At 60.2% G+C, this 17,607-nt stretch overlaps 1 protein-coding gene across 1 annotated transcript in view; it reads left to right on the forward strand.

Moving 5' to 3' along the window:
- The window catches only part of Cpne2 (copine 2), a 34,771-nt gene that overhangs the window by 5,637 nt on the left and 11,527 nt on the right, over positions 1–17,607 (forward strand). The window contains exons 2-11 of the mRNA XM_046434743.2: positions 5,226–5,440; positions 7,686–7,865; positions 8,730–8,804; positions 10,067–10,138; positions 11,435–11,518; positions 11,727–11,816; positions 12,642–12,740; positions 13,135–13,221; positions 14,537–14,596; positions 16,234–16,367. Coding sequence (XP_046290699.2) covers positions 5,226–5,440; positions 7,686–7,865; positions 8,730–8,804; positions 10,067–10,138; positions 11,435–11,518; positions 11,727–11,816; positions 12,642–12,740; positions 13,135–13,221; positions 14,537–14,596; positions 16,234–16,367 — 1,096 coding nt within the window. The remainder of the gene's footprint in view (positions 1–5,225; positions 5,441–7,685; positions 7,866–8,729; positions 8,805–10,066; positions 10,139–11,434; positions 11,519–11,726; positions 11,817–12,641; positions 12,741–13,134; positions 13,222–14,536; positions 14,597–16,233; positions 16,368–17,607) is intronic.

The following is a 17,607-nucleotide window of genomic DNA, read 5'->3' on the forward strand; positions in this document are numbered from 1 at the left end:
CCAGTGGAGAAGGGGAGCCTGGAGCCGTGTTTCTCAACCAGCCTTGGCCCCTTGCCGGCTCCGTGTGAACCGCTCATCCTTGGAGGTTTTGGTCTGTTCCCACCTCTCCCGAGAATCATGCAGAGTGTGTTCCAAGTGTTTATCTCACTTAGTCCTCTAGGAAGCGAGTTTATGGTCCCCGTTTTACAGAGGGTGAAATAGGTCAAGTAAACTGCCTGAGATCACACATCGGGTAATGGAAGAGCCAGGGATTCAAACCCCAGTCCGGAGTCTGCTTTTCACCGCTGCCTGGTACTGACCAGAGGACCAAGCCCTGTCTTTGCCACCAGCAAGACTTTGTAGAGCTTTGCTTCCCGTAGTTGACCCTGCGACAGAATCTTTTTCACTTTGCAAATACTAAGTTCAACGTGCTTTTTCTCATGGCGCCTGATGCCTCTCACTAAAAGATCTGGGGGCGTTCCCACGGTCACCCAGCCCCAGTGCCCACTGGCTGAGACTCTCAGGAGTGGGGTCCCTGATCCCTGGCCTCCTTGACCTGCTGCTCACCGTCTAGCTGCTCTCCTCCCCTTTGAGCCTCCCCTGGCCGTCTGCACCCCCCTGCCTGCCACTCCTGCTGTCTGCCCAGCAGTGCCACCCCTAAGTCGGGGGTCTGCCCAGCCAGCTTAGCAGCTCCTCAGTCAGTGGGGCAGGACTGGCGAGGAGGATGGAGGCTTGGTTTTGGGCCCAGGTGCCTCCCTCCCTGGGGCCCCCATTTCCCGCTGTGACGTAGGACCTGAGCCCCTCCCTAGCGGACCTCTCAGCGGTTATAAGGGTCCAGGGTCTGAGCAGCAGCTCCGTGGGCTCAGGTGTGCGGGGAGGGCGACTGTCGGTCCGGGGACTGCCCGCAGCTCCCAGCCCCTGAGCCTCAGCCTGTTGGTGGAGCCCCCCTGGGCAGAAGCTGCTCTCCTGCTGGAGAAACAGTGCTGGTGTCTCCCCTGGGGACTTGTGCTCTAGGGGGCCAACGACAAAGCCAGGCACGTGGACAAACACATAACGTGCTCATACAGCGCAGTGCCAGGAAAGGAGACGGCCTGGAGCTGAGACGCAAGCTCAAGGGACCAGGCAAGGCCTCGAGGATGTGACATTAGGCTGGCTTTTTTTTTGGGGGGGGGCATACCATGTGGCACACACCTGTAATCCCAGCATCTCAGGAGGCTGAGGCAGGAGGATTGCGAGTTCAAAGTCAGCCTCAGCCATATAGCAAGGCCTTAAGCTGACTTCTATCAGCCCTCATCTCTGGCACTGGGAACAGCGAGTGCAGAGGCCACGGGGCAGGGAGAGGTGGGCACATGAGCAGAGAGGAGGCCAGGGAGCCAGGGAAGGGGCATGAGTCGGGCTTGGTAAGGCAGGCAGGACTTTTTCTGCTTGGAGAGGAATTTTTTTTTTTTTAATGCTGGGGATGGGACCCAGGGGCACTTTACCTCTGAGCTACATCCCAGCCCTTCTTGCTTTTTTACTTTGAGACAGGATCTCACTAAGTTGCTGGGGGTCTCGCCGTGTTGCTAAGGCTGGCCTCAACCTTGTCATTCTCCAAACTTGCTGGGATTACAGGCATGAGCCACCCGCTTGGCCAGGATCAGGAGGCTCATGTGACCTCGAAGGAGGAGGCATGGAAGGTTTTCATCTATATGTTTAAAGACTCCCTCTGGCTCTGATATAGGGAGAAGTGGCCCTGGGGAGACCTGGCAGAGCTGGGGCATGGCCTGGCACCAGATGATGGGGCTCAGCCAGCGGAGGCCGGGGAAGTAGAGATGAGGGCAGAGGCCGGAGGCTGCTTGGAGGTGACCTCAGCTGCTCTGTGAGATGGGGGACGTAAAGCCAAGGGGTCAGGAGGGTGAGTCACTCGGTTTCTGGCTAAGACCATGCTGTTCTCCACCTGGGCTCCACACCAGAGTCTCGAAATCCTGTCCTCTGCCTCAGGACAGGAAGCCAGGCTGCTGGGACAGTGGTCTTGGGGTGCTGAACTCCCGGTGCCTATTCACTGCCATAGTCCCGGGTACTCGGGCTGCCCATTGGATGAACGAGGAGCCCGTGCCTGGGGTGACGAGGCCCTGCCCTGGCCTTGCCTCAGCGAACCCATCTCTATAAGGGACCCCTGGCTCCTTATCCTGCCCACCAGGCTGCTTCCCACGGGGCCTGGTCACACAGCAGGCCTGTGCCCATCTGTGCCAGGAGTCAGGACCACCCTCTAGCAGGCCCGGGCTCCTGTGCCCCCTTCTCCTGCCTGAAAACCTCAAATTACCTGTGGGGCGGTGCTGCTGCCCGGGGAGGCGTCCATCTTGCCCAGATGCGCAGGGCAGACCCAACCCTCCCTTAATGACACCTTGCCCGCCTCCCGCTGGGGCAGAGGGGAGGGGGCCAGCCCAGCCTAAGCTGTGGTTTCTTTTTCCATTGCGTCAGGCCTCAGGGTCCGGCTGGCCTGCCTGCTGCCGGGCTGGCACAGAGGGCCACTCTGACCCCTGCTGCCCCAGCCCTGGCACCATGTGCTCCCCGTTTCGAGCATCCAGGAGCTTCCTGCCAGAGGGTGAGTTAAGATAAGGGACGCGCCCAGGGTGGAGGAGGCCCCTCCCCACCCATCAGTCATCCTCAGCTCTCCCCAGCTGGCCTGTGAGCTGATCCTGGCCGAGCCAGTGGCTGGCTGTGACCTGGCCCTCCTGACCATGGCCGGAGCCGGGCCCGGGGCCAGTGTTGTCACCAAGGCAAGACAGGGAGGAGGCCGTCACTGGGGATGGAAGGAGTGGCCCCAGAGAGTTCGCGTGGCCAGTGGCTTCGCGTTTTTCCTCCTGGGTCAGGAAGTGCGTGGAGCTGGGGTGGACACGGGCCCACTCCTGCCCAGCAGCAGGGGCTGGTCCGGGATGGAGAGGAGGTGGGCGAGCCGAAGCCACCCGTCGGTGATGGCGGGGAATACAGGGGTGCGGACCACGTGCACCTGGAGGAGCTGGTGACCCTGGGCACTCTGGGGCCTGGGTACTTGTTCAGATTGGGGGGTGTCCTTGGCTTCCTCGGCACTGCAGTCCTGGTCACCATGCCGCCCCTTTGTTTCAGGCTCCACTGGCCTGGCCGATTCCCTGAATGGCCCCCTAATACCCAGCCATCCCCCACCTTGGTGGGAAGACTGAGCGTTGTTAGCCCTGCAGTCCAGAGACCTGGTTCACACTCTGCCTCTGCTCTTTGCTGGCCACAGGACCTTGGCAGTTTCTTCCTCTCTCTGGGCCTCAGTTTCCTCATCTGTAACATGGTGGTCATCCTGCCCCACCCCCACCCCCAGGGCAGGTCTGAGCACAACAGACGCCTTCAGCCACATGGGCAGGACACCCCTGTCTGCCTGCTTGCCTGGCCGAGGATTTGCACCCCGCCCCCAGCTGCACATGGTGGAGTGAGCCTTGATGCCCCCCCCGCCCCCCAGTGAAACTGATCTCTACACAAGAATAAATCCTGCAGGCACACTGCGGTGCCTTTCTGATGCTCCGGCTCCTGTGATTGTAATGGGGCGGGAGCGGGCAGCTGAGGCCTGGCTTCTCACTGTCCACATCCCCTCCCTGCCGGGCAAGCCCTGGGGCACGTCTCTGTGGGGAAGAGGGGGCCTGGCCTCCTGCAAACCAGGGCCTGCAGTGGCCCAGCAAGAGGCTGGCGCTCGGGAAGTGGGCTGCGGCGAGGGTAGAGGGGGAGGTTGCATCCAGCACGGTGACTGTGACATGGTCCTTCCTGCAGGGATGACGGCAGCTGCGTCTCCTTAGCTTGACAGCTGGCTTGCCCCACAGGCTGGAGTAGGCTTTTAAATAGACCAATCAGATCATGTCACTTCTCTGCCTCCAAGACTTCCCATCACTCTCGGGCTGAAACGCAGCTCCCCAGAGGACCTGGCTGCTGTCCTGGACCCTTACTGTGTCCCAGCCAGGCGGGATCGGGGCTCTCCAGGAGTCTCAGAGGACAGGCTTCTTCCTGCGGGATCTTCAGCTCCAGCACAGTTCTTGGGACCTAGTAGTTGCTCAGTAAACCCTCTGGAGGAAACGAATGAGCTTCAATTTCCTCCTCTGGAAAATGGGGCAATGCTACCACTTGCCCCACGAGACTGAATGGGGAAGGCAGACTGTAAAAGTGACGTGTTATCTGTGCTCCAAGCACAGGGACAGGACCTTGTGTTCCCACCATCTTCCTCTTCTCCCTCCTCTGGGGAAGTGCAGGGTCATTTACGCACTCAACCATGAGGGGAGTCAAGGCACTGGCAGCTGGCCCCTGTGGGGTGAGTGTCTGAGGACTGGACTCGTCCACCTGGGTGGTGGGCCTGGGTTAAGCAGGCACCTGCTGTGAGAGTGAAATCTGACCACCGGAGTCTCAAGGGATGTGCCGTCATGTCACGTGGGCAGAGAGGAAACGGAGGCACCGAGGGGGGTGGCTCTCTACAGGGCTGGGACAGGGGACTCAGAGCTCACCGCCACTTGTTCCTCCCCTCCTGCTCCCAGGGGACAGCTTGTCTTCTGGGACTCGGGACTGCAGAGCATGAGCAGAGTCAAGATGTCAGGAGCAGCCTCCATAGCAGAGGGGCACATGGGCCCAGGATTGGGGGAAGCCAGGAGTAGTGAAGGGTGGGTCTTTGTTGACCATCCAGACCAGCGCGGGCAGGATCTGAGGAATGTGGAGCTTGGTCCACATTCATTCATTGTTCATTCATTCATGTATTCGTCCTTCTTTCAATCATCAAACGCACTCGCAATGCTCCCTGTGCCCAAGCCACTGTGCTTGGGCTGGAGATGCAGAATGAGCATGAGAAACAACGAACAAGGTCACCTTTTGAATAAGCTACTGGAAGTGGGCTTCCTAGTGGCCAAAGCCATGAGGGAAATCTGAGCGCTTGTGCATGGCCCCGTAGCCACAGGCTGCCGGCATGTTCACTGCTCAGGAGAAGCCCAGCTTTCCTGGCACCATGAGTGTCACCGTGCGTTGCTGATCTGATGTGAACAGCACTGCGGTCCCTCACGGGTAAAGAGTGGCCAAAACAGAAAAACTTCAAAGACGAACGAGACCCACCTCCAGAGGCTCCTTTGTGGTGCATCCTGTGCGTTCTTCTTCCCTCTGGCCCAGGTTCCCCCCAACACGGCGTCCCCTCTCTCCCACACACTTCAGGCCAGGTGACAATGACCCCCTCTGGAGGGGCGGCCTCCTGACCCTCACCCCTCTTCTCCTAGATTGCCAGGAGCTGCTGCTGCCACCACCAACCCCCATGGCCTACATACCCGGTGGGGGAGCCCCAGGGGCTGGGGCCACCCCCCTGGGCTCCCAACACTGCGTGTGCAGAGTGGAGCTGTCCGTGAGCGGCCAGAACCTGCTGGACCGGGACGTCACCTCCAAGTCCGACCCCTTCTGCGTCCTCTTTACGGAGAACAACGGCAGGTGGATGGAGGTGAGGCCCCTGCGCATGCGCTGGCGCTGGGCGAGGCAAGGACCGGGTGGTGGGCAGGGCCCACCGCTGGACCTGCGACCCTGGGGCTCAGGCCTGGAGGTGGGAGAATGTGAGTGGCAAAGGGAGGCTACGTGGAAACTGCGCCTCTTCAAACTAAAACTGAAATGATTATATTGCCTAAATTACCATAATCCATAAATGCACAATTATGATTTTATATTCATTGTTTTCTATTGTAACATTTAAATGGTTGTAACTTAGTTCGAAATTTTATAGTTTTACAAAATGCTCCCTTCCTTCCACTTTTAAATAACCCTCCCCTTATCTCTAAGTGAGCGCACAGCGCTCGGGCTTTGGGCCCTAGAGTTGGTTCCAGCCTCAGCAATGCTGTTCCCTGCTGTGTGGCCCCAATGAGGGGCTCTCCCTTTCTGAGCCTGTCTCCTCTGTGGGATGGGGGTTTCATTTTCTGGTGCCTGCTGTGGGGGAGGGAAGCTGGGAACCCGGCTGGTGTCCTAGGCCAGGACTGGTGAGCTGGAGCCTGGGCCTGAGGCCTGGGGAGGGGAGCAGCCCTGAGAAGGCGGTGGAGACTCCGCAACCTCTGGCTTTCAGGTGTTGAAACTTGTTTTGTTTCCTCTTCCTAAAGGGAACTACATTCCTAGTGGCCAATTTACAAAATTAATTGAAACCTAAAGACAGTCCCAATGGTTAGGCCCCACCCACCTGTTGGTGTGGTAACCAGAGAGTTTTGTATGCATGTCTGTTTTTCAGACTACATGTGCATCTTGCTTGTTTTTTGGTACCTGGGATTGAACCCAGGGGCATTTCACCACTGAGCTACATCTCCAGGCCTTTTTTATTTCTTATTTTGAGACAAAGTCCCTTTAAGTTGCTTAAGGACTCCTAAAGTTGCAGAGGCTGGCCCTGAACTTAGAATCCTCCTGCCTCAGCCTCCTTTTTAAGTAAATATTTCACTGGGTCATGGTGAGCCACTAAATGAAAAAACTATGGTTTCCAAAGGCCTCCAGCAGATGTTGGCTGCTGCTTGTGATTTTTAAAAAAAAAGGTGCTTGGTTTGTTGCCCTCTGTTGTTTGCAGAGGGGAAATAGGACCTGGAGGGTGGCGATTTTTCTGTGTCACCCAGTCTGTTGGGGGTGCAGCAGGAAGTGGGAAATGGGATGTGGGGTCATCCCAGATCTCCAGGGGTGGCCCAGGCCTGTGGCAGGTATGTGCAATGCGCAGTGCCAGACCTCTGGTGCCCCACGTGCCCCTCAGGGAGGGGTGCCCCCTACTCAGGCATTCGCAGTGACCTCCATTCCCACCCAGTCGGGCCACCCTGGCTAAAAATAGCCCAAGGCCAAGACCTCTTGTGTGGCTGCTACTCAAGCCTTAGAAGAAACAGACTGGGTGGGAGGAAAATCAACAGAGCCCGGGCCCCAAAATAGACGTCACCCAGACTCCGTGGTTTGGGGCGTCCGCGTTCAGATGCCAGGAGGCGGTTCCTGTTTCAGAGTCACCACCGCCCACAGGGAGGCGAACGGTCCTCGCCGGGCTTCCGTGTCCAGCGGGGCTGCTGGGGCAGGATTCCAGGACTCGGAACCAGAAACGCACTGAGCCCTGCGCGGTGGCGCCCACCTGTATCCCAGGGACTCAGGGGACTGAGGAGGAGAATCCTAAGTGTGAGGCCAGCCTAGGCCACTTGGGAGACACTGTCTCAAAATAAAAAGAGGGGCCCTGGACTCAGTCTCCATGTGGGGGCAGGAGATGCAAACATCTGTCCCCGGGTGTGGATTCTGTGACCCACCTCTCCCCAAGGCCCCCCACTTCCTTCTTTCTGTTTCCTCTCAACTGCCCCGCCTCTTCCAAGGTAAAAAGTTTAAGAACTATAGAGACTCCAGTCCCCCAGATGTAGAGGGGGACTTGCCCTCTGTCACTCATGCAGCAGGGTCAGGGCCCAAGCTCTTACCCTGGTACCTGGGAATGGAGCTAGGGCTGAAGGGTTAAGAGTATGGGTAGTAGAGGCAGATCCAAGTTTTGAATTTTGGCCTTGGCCCTGCTGGCTGTTCAACCTTGGGTAAGTCACTTCACCTCTCTGTGCTCCTGTGTTCTCATCTATGAGCTGGGGTAGTGACTGCTCCAGCCTGGCCCTGAGTCGGAGCTCGGTGATTGGCAGAGTGCTTTCTGGCATCCCGAGAGGGGCAAGCCAGCCGCCCTGAATCTGACTCCCACCGCCCTGCCCCTCTGCCAGTATGACAGGACGGAAACGGCGGTCAACAACCTCAACCCTGCGTTCTCCAAGAAGTTTGTCCTCGACTACCACTTTGAGGAGGTGCAGAAGCTCAAGTTTGCCCTGTTTGACCAGGACAGGTCCAGCACGCAGCTGGAGGAGCATGACTTCCTGGGCCAGTTCTCCTGCAGCCTGGGCACGGTGAGCTGGGCAGCCCCCAAGATGCCACCAGCTTCCCTGGAGTAGCCCCTCGGGCAGTCTCTCCCGGCACCTGCTCTCCCTGCCTCCCCAAGTGCAGGTGCAGACCACCGGGGGAGCCAGCAGGCACCAGAGCGGGGGTACAGCGGGTGGGCTTGGTGCCAGGCAGGAGAGCTCCCATCTGAAGGGACAGCCAATCGCAGTGCCACCAACTGCTGCCGCACTGTGGGTCCCACGTGGCCACAGCTGAACCCCCAAAAGCTAAAGGACAGAGAGCCAGGTGACACAGTGCATGGGGCCCAGAGCAGGCAGAGAAGGGTGGGGAGTGGACCTGGGAGGGGACAGGAGCAGCCTGTACTGGTGTGTCCTCAGACCTGCGTGAAGACACAGCCTTTACCCAGGAAACCAGGGCGGAGGCTCCTGAGGCAGGTGAAGGGGACAGGAAGGGAACTTCCTGATGTGCTTCACTTTACCTTTCTCTATGATTGAACCCCACGACTGTTGTTAGCAAGGAAAACACATACAGAGACCGGGGGCCGCCTCCCCTGCAGGCTTGCCCAGAGGAGGCCCTCCCAGGACTTGGGGGACGACTCCCTGCGGTGGTCTCTAGAGCAGGAGCCCTGAGGACCTTCCCTGGGGTGAGCCAGGAGAGTGGAGCCAGGCTGCAGGAGGCCACCCCCAAGCCACGGGGCCTCTGGCCAGTGTCTGGCTGCTCTCATTGGTTGGCAGTGGTGGCCGTCAGCTTCCCAGGGTCAGACTCTGCAGGTGAAGGTTTGGCAGCCCTGGCAGGAGGCGGCCAGCTGAATGGCGCCTGTGGAGGGTTTGTCCCCGTGGCCCACCTCCCTGAAAGCCTCTCTCTGTCACCAGATCGTCTCCAGCAAGAAGATCACCCGGCCTCTGCTGCTGATGAACGACAAGCCCGCGGGGAAGGGCCTGATCACGGTACCAGCCCCCTCGGCTCTCCACGTCCCCACACCCGCCACTGCCCGGCTGCTGCCCTCCCCCATCAATGGGCCGCTTCTCCGGCAGATAATCACCAGCTTTGTTTGGAGTAAAAAGGCCCAACTTACAACTTAGCAACAGGTTTCTTAGCAACGGGCTCCAGGCGGCCACAAACGATGCGCTGGGGGCCGCTGTCAGAAGGCCCCCAAGGCGGCTGGGGCGGGGCCTCCTTCTCCTCCCTGGCGGCTCCAGCTCCCTCCCAGTCCCCTCCCCACGGGTCCCTGCCACCGGCCTCCCTGGGGGCACAGTTGGGGGCTCTGGTTTTCAGCGGTGCTCGTTGCCTCCCCTGCGGTGCCATGCGCAAGGATATCCCGTGCGCAGCCCCTTCTCAGGGATGAGCGCGCAGCCCCAGAGGGCAGGGCAGCCCCCGTTAGCGGATGAGGGAAAAGAGACCCAAGAGGAAGTCCCCTGGGCAGCCCCACTAGACAATCTGGCTGTTACATGTTACCCCTGTGTTACATGGGGCTGGTGCAGGAGGGGCGCCGTGCTCCCGGCGCTCCCACCCCAGGTGGCTCCTTCCTTCAAAGCTGAGGGACCCCGCTGCCCCAGCCTTGCAGCCCCACCCCGGCGACTCTTTGCCCCTTCCCTCCAATGCCCGGGCCAGGCAAGCTGAATTGACCGCACACCCTGGGCGCTCCACAGACTCCCATCTGCTCTCTTCCTGTCGCTGGAGTGCCCCGCCCAGCCCCCAGACATCAGTGGTCACCATGGCTCCATCTCAGGCTTCCACACCAGCTTCCTGTTCCCAGCTGGTCCAGCCCTGGCTGGGCTGGGGTCCAAGGATCATGGTGGGTGGTTGGGGACGGCGCGGAGGTAGATGACCATGGGAGCTGAGGGAACTCTGGTGGCCCTGCTCCGTCCCTGATGGCACAGGAGGTTGCTGTAGTTGCTGACCCTGGGTGTTCTGGGCTCTCTGGGGCTGCAGGGGGGCCATGTCCTGCTGCTCCCTGGCCCAGAACCTCTCCCTCAGCTCAAGTCGAATCACTGCTTCACCCAGGTCCCCTCCCCTGAGCCACATGAAGCCACTTTCTGATTCCTCATTCCGGATGACAGAAACTGGTTTGGGGAAGACAAGAAACTTGTCGGAGGTCACCTGGCCCCACCCCTCTCACTCCACCCCCCCCCCATACCCACTGTGCCTGGCAGGCGGGGGGGTGGGAGGAGCACACCCTCCCCTCACGGCCCTGACCTTGACCTTGCAGATCGCAGCCCAGGAGCTGTCGGACAACCGGGTCATCACGCTGAGCCTGGCGGGCAGGAAGCTGGACAAGAAGGTGAGGCAGGCAGAAGGGGTTTCCAGCAGGAGCAGGGTCCCCACCCTGGCCTGCGGTTGTGTCGCCTGGCCTCTCTGGCCATCACCTACATTGTCCCCTGGGGACGGGCCTTGAATAGGCCCCCACTGACCACTCCAGATTAAGACCTCCCCACCTGTAAGAGAGGGAGCTTCCCATCACCTGGGGCGTTCAGGACACGGTGGGATCCCACTTGTGCAGCACCCCATCTCACAGGGGCCTCAGTGCCCTGTGGGGCCCCTACCTGATGTTCCCCCAAGTGCCCCGACTCTGACCCCACCTCTTCCTCTACCTTCCAACCAAACCAGCCTCCTTGCCATCCCAGATGTGTTTATTCATTTGGCAGTGCTGGGGATCACATGTGCTACATCCTGAGCTACATATTCCCAGCCACTGTCCCCAGATTAAACCAGGCATACTCCTGTCCCAGGACCTTTTTATTTGGGGAGGGGTGTACCAGGGATTGAATCCAGGAGCGCTTAACCACTGAGCCACATTCCCAGCCCTTTGTATTTTTTTATTTTGAGACAGAGTCTGACCAAGTTGCTGAGGCTGGCTTTGAGCTTGCAATCCTCCTGCCTCAGCCTCCTGAGCTGCTGGGATTAGAGCATGCGCCACCATACCCTGCTGCCTCAGGACCTTGACTCTTGCTCTTTCCTCTGCCTGGGACACTTCCTTGAACACTCACAGCTCCCTCCTTACATCAAACCTGTGCTTCCACGTACCTTCTCAGGCAGTGGCCTTTGATTGCCCGCCCTTTCCTTCTCTACTTGTCTCCTTGACACTATTGTCTCACAAAGAGTCTCATCAGTTTTAGTGTTTGTCCTCTTCATCTGTGTCCTCTTCAGAGTGCTGCTTTTCTTCAACTTAATACGTTAAGTTTTAAAGGCCATCACATCCCTCCAGCACCACAAGCCGGATAGCTCTAGGTTTTCAGATGCTCACTAAAAGAAATGTCACGTCCTGCGGGTGCCTGGCCCTGTGCTGGAGCAGGCGCCCTCCTGCAGCCCCGCCCTGCTGCAGATGCTGTGGCTGCAGCCCCTGCAGGCTCTGGGACTCGGGGCTCAGGGACTTAAGGGCTCGGGGCTCAGGGACTCAGGGGCTCGGGGCTCGAGCATGGCTGCGACCACCCTGTGATGGCATGTTTTTGCCAGGCGGGCTCCAGCTGCCCAGGTCTCCAGCTGAGCCTTGCAGAGGCTGAGGGTAGAGGGGACTGGGGCGTTGGGGACCCAGCTGGGAGATCTGTGCCCCTTCGCCCACATCCCTCTGCTCTCCCAGGACCTCTTTGGGAAGTCGGACCCGTTCCTGGAATTCTACAAGCCCGGGGACGATGGCAAATGGATGTTGGTGCACAGGACTGAGGTGGGTGCCCTGGGCCTGGGGGTCACAGTGGGTCTGCCCTCCAGCCACCTCCAACAGCTCAGGGTGGGGCTGTGCCATCCCGGCCATGCAGATGCCCTGGGAGACCCTCCGATGCTCCCCTCTTTCCCCAGAAGTGCACCTGTGGATGTCCCCATCCTGACTTGCCGTCCTCCCCGGCCAGCCTGACCCAGAGCTGTTCCCCCCACAGGTGATCAAGTACACACTGGACCCCGTGTGGAAGCCATTCACCGTGCCACTGGTGTCCCTGTGTGATGGGGACATGGAGAAGCCCATCCAGGTGAGGGGGCCTCTGGGGGCCCTGCTCCCCCGCTGCCCGCTTGAGCCTCCTGGTCTACCCTGCGATCCCGGGAGCCTCTTCCTAAGACGGAAAGAACCCCACCTCGGGGGAGGAAGGATGGGAGCCTGGAGCCCTGAGTCCTTGTCCCCCGTCTGCCTGGCCTCTGGGGACCTGCGCAGGATCCCCACCTGCATGAGCCTCTCCTCTAAAACTGCTGCACCCCTCCAGGAGGCTGCAGAGCTGCGGTTACAGGGGTGGAAACATCTCAGAATCGGTGAACTGTAGCACATGTGTGGTCACCTGGGGAGGACAGTGGTCACCAGTCACCAAAAGTCCCCAGTCCTGAGGGGCAGGGGTGTGAGCAGGCGGGTCGGGTGACAGCTGGGCCAGGCAGGGATCCCTAGATGGGCTTCCAGGAGATGCGGGTTCTAGTCCTGCAGCTGCCGCTGCTGTGGTGAGACTTGGGCCACGCGCTTCCCTCTCAGGGCCTCTCCTCATCCAGCAGCAGAATGGGCACACGCATCCTGCCTTCCTCCTCAGTGGCACGAAGCTAAGTCAGTGTGGTTACTTAAAGTAGGGGTCCCTGTGCTCAGGCTAGAGAGGGCCCCAGGCCACACCCTCCGTTCCTGGGTGGGCACCCTTTCTCCTTCGCCCAGCAGCCACGTGGGCTTCCTGTAGGAGGCGGCCCAGGACTTCCTGCAGCCAGCCGGGCAGAGGCTGGGGGAGGGACTACCCACAGAAGACCCGGGTTTTGCTTGGGATCTGAAAGGGGATCGAGGGCACCGCTTGGGGACAGCTCTAGGGTGACTGTGTGGACCCATCCAGGTCATGTGCTACGACTATGACAATGACGGGGGCCACGACTTCATTGGCGAGTTCCAGACGTCAGTGTCCCAGATGTGCATGGCTCGCGACGGTGTCCCGGTGAGCTGGGTGCATGAGCCAGGACCCTGAGACAGCAGGGGCCAGGGGAGGGGCTTGGAGTTTGAATCAGGCATCCCGGGCTCACACTCCCCATCGTTTCCAGCTGCGTGACCTTGAGCTAGACCTTGCACAGTCTCCCTGAGCCTCAGTTTCTCTGTCCGTCCCTGGGAGAGAGGGTTTGGGTGCGGGGGAAGCGAGATGCCTTGCCCCAGTGAGCACTGAGGCACCGTCCCCTGGTCCCCTGAGGCCTGGTCCCCTGAGGCCAGTCCCTCCTCTCAACCCTCTTGCCACTTCTGGTGCAGCCGTCCGGGCGGCTGCCCCTCTGTTGAGACTGGAGGGCGCCCTGGGGAGGATCCGTCCCCTAGGAGCCCGCTGACCTCCTGCTCTGGTGCAGCTGGAGCTGGAGTGCATCAACCCCAAGAAGCAGAGGAAGAAGAAGGGCTACAAAAACTCGGGCGTCATTGTCCTGCGTTCCTGCAAGGTGAGCCGTGGGTGGGCAGGAGTGAGCCAGCCAGGGCCACCAGCTCAGACGGCACAGCCCCAGCAGGCCGTCCGGGCTCTGGGTCTGCCGCCGGCGAGGCCTGGCTGGAGATCCCACCTGGGTCACATCCTGGCTGTGTGACCTAAACCGAGCCTCAGTCTCCTCATCTGTAGCAAGGAGAGGATCCGTCTCCTATCACCTTCCCGTGTGGAGGCTGAGGCAGGCCGAGGTGACCTTCTGCGGCTGCTCCTAGCTTGGGGGGTATAGGGAGCCCCCACGGCCCCAGCTCAGTACTCACTCAGGACACGTTGGGCATTTAGGGCCGGGGCTGTGGGACAAGGCATGCTGTCCCAGCCTGGGGCCCAGGGAGAGCCTGGACGCAGGCCTGAGGCTGAAGGCGAGTCTGGGCTGCTGTCTGTAGCTTGGATCCCAGGCCTTTGGCCTCGGTCTCCTCATCGGGAGGCTGGGGTCACGTGACCCTTCCGTGATACCGCAGTGGAAAAGCGCCTGGTCAACCGTCAGCACGGCTTAGGCCCTTATCCCCGAAACGTCCGTCGGCCACATCCTCTTCCCTTACTCCTGCCTCCCATCAGCCCTTATCCCCTCCTCTACTTCAGAATTCACTGGAATCCATTTATTTTGAAGAGACCCTTGTCACTCCACCAAAGCTGAAAGGCCCGTATTTGCCCAGAGGAGGGAAAGGTCATCAAAATACAGAGTTTTGAGTTTTGGGGTTTTATTTTTGGTTTGTTTTGGGGTACTGGAGAGTGAACCCAGGGGTGCTCTACCACGGAGGCATGTCCCCAGCCCTTTTTATTTATTTTGAGACAGGGTTTTGCTAAGTTGCTGTGGCTGGCCTCAAACTTTGGGATCCTCCCACCTCTGCCTCCCGAGTCTCTGCATGGCAGGGGACACCGTGGGCCAGCCGGACAGTGGCTTAGCAGCTGCAGTGACTTGCAGAGGCAGCTGTGGCCGAGAGCCCTGCTCTCGCTCTTAGTTAGCAAGGGAGGCAGCGAGGGCCGGAGGAGGTCAAGACTCAAATGCCAATGAGTGGAGGCTCGCCCTGTGGAGCAGTCGGCAGCTGTGGTTGACCCTGGGCCCTGGGTCCTGCCCCCAAGGGCCCCCCATCCACCGAGAGAACCGCTGCTCTGAAGGCCCTGGCATCCAGAGGTCCTGGCTTGGTAGTAGTCAGGTCCAACCCACCTGCTTCAATGGCCTCCTTGTCCCCATCAAAGTTTCAGGACATGAAGCCCCAACTCCCTGAGACGTTCATGTCTAAATCCCAGGGACCCACTGACTCCCCTGATCCTTCCAGATACACCGAGACTATTCCTTCCTGGACTACATCCTGGGGGGCTGCCAGCTCATGTTCACGGTAAGGCTCCCGAGTCCTCCGCGCACCCCGCCCCAGTGGTGGTCTTCCCTGAGGGTTTACTGCAGCAGGAGGGACTTGGGATAAACTTCAGGAAGGACTTCCCTGGGGCAAGAGGTGGGATGGGCCCCAGTAGGGAGGGCACAGGTGGTTTACCTGGTGTAGGGGCTGAGTTGGGGCTTAGCTCAGGGCACAACTGAGAGAAAAGAAGCCAGTCCCTCCCCATGGGCCACGGAGCCTCCCCTCGATGGCCCAGCGCCTGCCCTGCTCCCTCCTGCCCTTCCCCCTCTGCAGCCACTCTTCCTGTCTGTCCACCCGGACGGACACCGAGCTCTGCTCTTCCAGGGCTCTGCACTGACACCTCCCCAGGGAGGTGCTCTCTTCCTCCGCCACACCTCCCTGGCTTATCTTCTCCAGGGCTCTTGCCCTCTCTGAACTTATCTTGGGCATTTTTTCCTTGTCCTGTTTGTGCCACCTGCCATCACAGGCATGTGGGACATGTGTCCTTTCCAGTCGCAGCATGTCACCCAGTGCCTGGCGCAGAGCAGCCGTTCAATAACTGTTTATCCACACAGTGAAGTGCCACTCGGCCGGGCCTGGGTCACGCCCCACAGACCCTGGGCCGAGTGGCTTGGCTCATGCTCCACAGCCCAGGCCCAGAGCTGGGACCTGCTGGGCACCAGGCTCTGTCCACCTCCTTGCTGCCCCCCGCTGTCCCCCACCACTCTAGAGCCAGTGGCTGGAGGGCATGGGGATTGCTTGAAGTTAGGGAACTGGCCTTGCTGGCCCCTAACTCCACCAGCCTCCTCTGCCCTGTCCTCTGCAGAGAGGCCGGGCCTCCTCCCTGCCCTCCTGGGTGAGTGGGTTCACTTGACGAATGCCTGCTGAGCGCCTCCTTCATGCCAGGATCTTGGCTGTACCACTGCAGGGGTCCCTCGAGGGCTAACACAGCCACCCTGGCCTCAGGGAGCTGGCCACAGGGAGAGGGTGCAGGTGGCCCTTCTCTCCACACCGTGGCTGAGTTCCCAGGGGCCCCCTCCCGGCTTCCTGCTCTCGTTCCTTCCTGGCTGAGCAAGGGCTGTTCTTGACCACTGTCCTCTACCCCTCCAGGAGCTGGGCTGGGGTCTTCTGGAGGCTGAGAGAGCAGCGAGAGCCCGGGTTCCTGTCCACCCTCAGCCCCAAGTTCCCATTGAGCACCTTCCCTGTGCAGGGTTCCCAGACCGGGGCCAGGGTGCTCAAGAGCTCAGGGACTGTGGAGACAGCTACTGCACTGCCCGACAGCCCCAGGCCTGGGCCCCTTGGTCATCTGGGAGGCAAGGCAGAGTGGCCTGGATTGGGAGTCAGACTGGCCTCTGAGTGGCAGGAGGGGACAGTGAGGAGGGAAAGAAGTCTGGGGGGTGAGTTAACCTGTGTCACATCTGGGCAGTGGACTTTATGCTTGGGCAATAGGGAGCCATGGATGGCATTAGAACAGAGCAGTGATACCATCACCCAGTTTCTCGGTTTCAGACCACTTTATGGGGGAGCAGGGCAGGGAAAGGAGTGGCTGTCCATGTCCCATCAGCCTCTGCTACTCCCTGGGGTGGGAAAGGGAGGTGGGTCAGTGGTCACACGGGGTGGCCTTCCTTCCAACTCTGCAGGTTGGGATAGACTTCACAGCCTCCAATGGGAATCCCCTGGACCCTTCTTCTTTGCACTATATCAACCCTCTGGGCACCAACGAGTACCTGTCGGCCATCTGGGCAGTGGGGCAGATCATTCAGGACTATGACAGGTGAGCTTGGAGAGGGCCTCTGAAGGCCAGCTGGGCTTCCAGCCAACCTGGAAACTCAGCTTCCACAGCCGGGAGGGACCAGAGGTCGGCAGAGCCAGGAATGCCCAGCGCGGGGCACGCTGTGGGTACTCCCTTCCTGTACCCGGGCAGACGTTGCTAACCGATGGCCGATCGCACGCTCTCACCTGCCCAGCTGGGAACCTCCTGCACCCAGCACGCAGGGCCAGTCGGGAATCGAGTTGGAATGGACATGAACTTGTCCCCACCGCCGCAGCCTCTCCGTCAGGGCTGAGCTGAGGCTCTGTCCAAATGCCCACGCTCAGGGCCACTGGATCCTGCCGTTCCCGGTCCTGGGCCTGACACCTGCTGGCCCCACGGGCTCTTTCCTGCTGGAAGCTCCCGCAGGGCAGCTGGCACATGTGAGCCCTCTTCCCACCATCATGCTCCATGGGGACATCTGGGTCCCCAGTAGAAAGTCAGCAAAGGAATGCTGTGTGGCGGGTTTGGCAGGTGTGGCCACCAACAGGTGGGGCATCATTGTCACCAGTGGTACTGACTGGGAGCTCCAGGTCACAGAGTGGCCAGGAGGCTGGCTCCCTGGAAGCAGCAGAGGGAGGTTCAGGGGTCATGGGCTCAGGAATCCCGAGGAGCTTGGCCTCCGAGAGAGAGCACCCGAGACTAGGGGTTCAGAGCCTGTGGGGTGGCTGTGACTCCAGGCCACATGAAGAGAGGTGCAGCACGCAGAGCCAGGGAGGTGAAGCCCCGCCTGCATGGCCAGGTGGGCACCGGCTGTCACCTGACCACTCAGCCTCTCCTCGAGCCGCCTCCTGGGCATTCAGACTTGACAGGGCCCCGCGAGCTCTGGACCTGGGGTTGAGCCCTTTGCCTCCTGCCTGGCTTGTTTCAGTGGTCCCCTCTCTGTCCCTGCTTCTGTCCCAGCCCCCCGCTCCACCAGGCAACTGGAGGACCCTAATATGTCCACTGAATGACCCAATGAGACGCGCCCCTGCCCCAGGGAGTTCAGAAGAGGAAGAGAGAAGTCACTGGATTCTGAGTCTAGGTCACCATGCGGGGCAGAAGCTCTGGGAGCACAAGGGACAGGCATTGTGGGGGGTCAGGGAAGCCCACAGAGAGGGGACCATTTAATTGGGCCTTGAAGGGTGAGTAGGAGTTGGCTGGGGGAATAGACGGGGAAAGGTGATTCAGCGGGGGGCACAGCACCCTGACACTGGCAGGAGAA

The sequence above is a fragment of the Marmota monax genome, unplaced genomic scaffold (genome assembly GCF_021218885.2).
Source record: "Marmota monax isolate L192 unplaced genomic scaffold, Marmota_monax_Labrador192_F-V1.1 WCK01_AAM20220418_F8-fsc00024, whole genome shotgun sequence".
NCBI classification, from domain to species: domain Eukaryota; kingdom Metazoa; phylum Chordata; class Mammalia; order Rodentia; family Sciuridae; genus Marmota; species Marmota monax.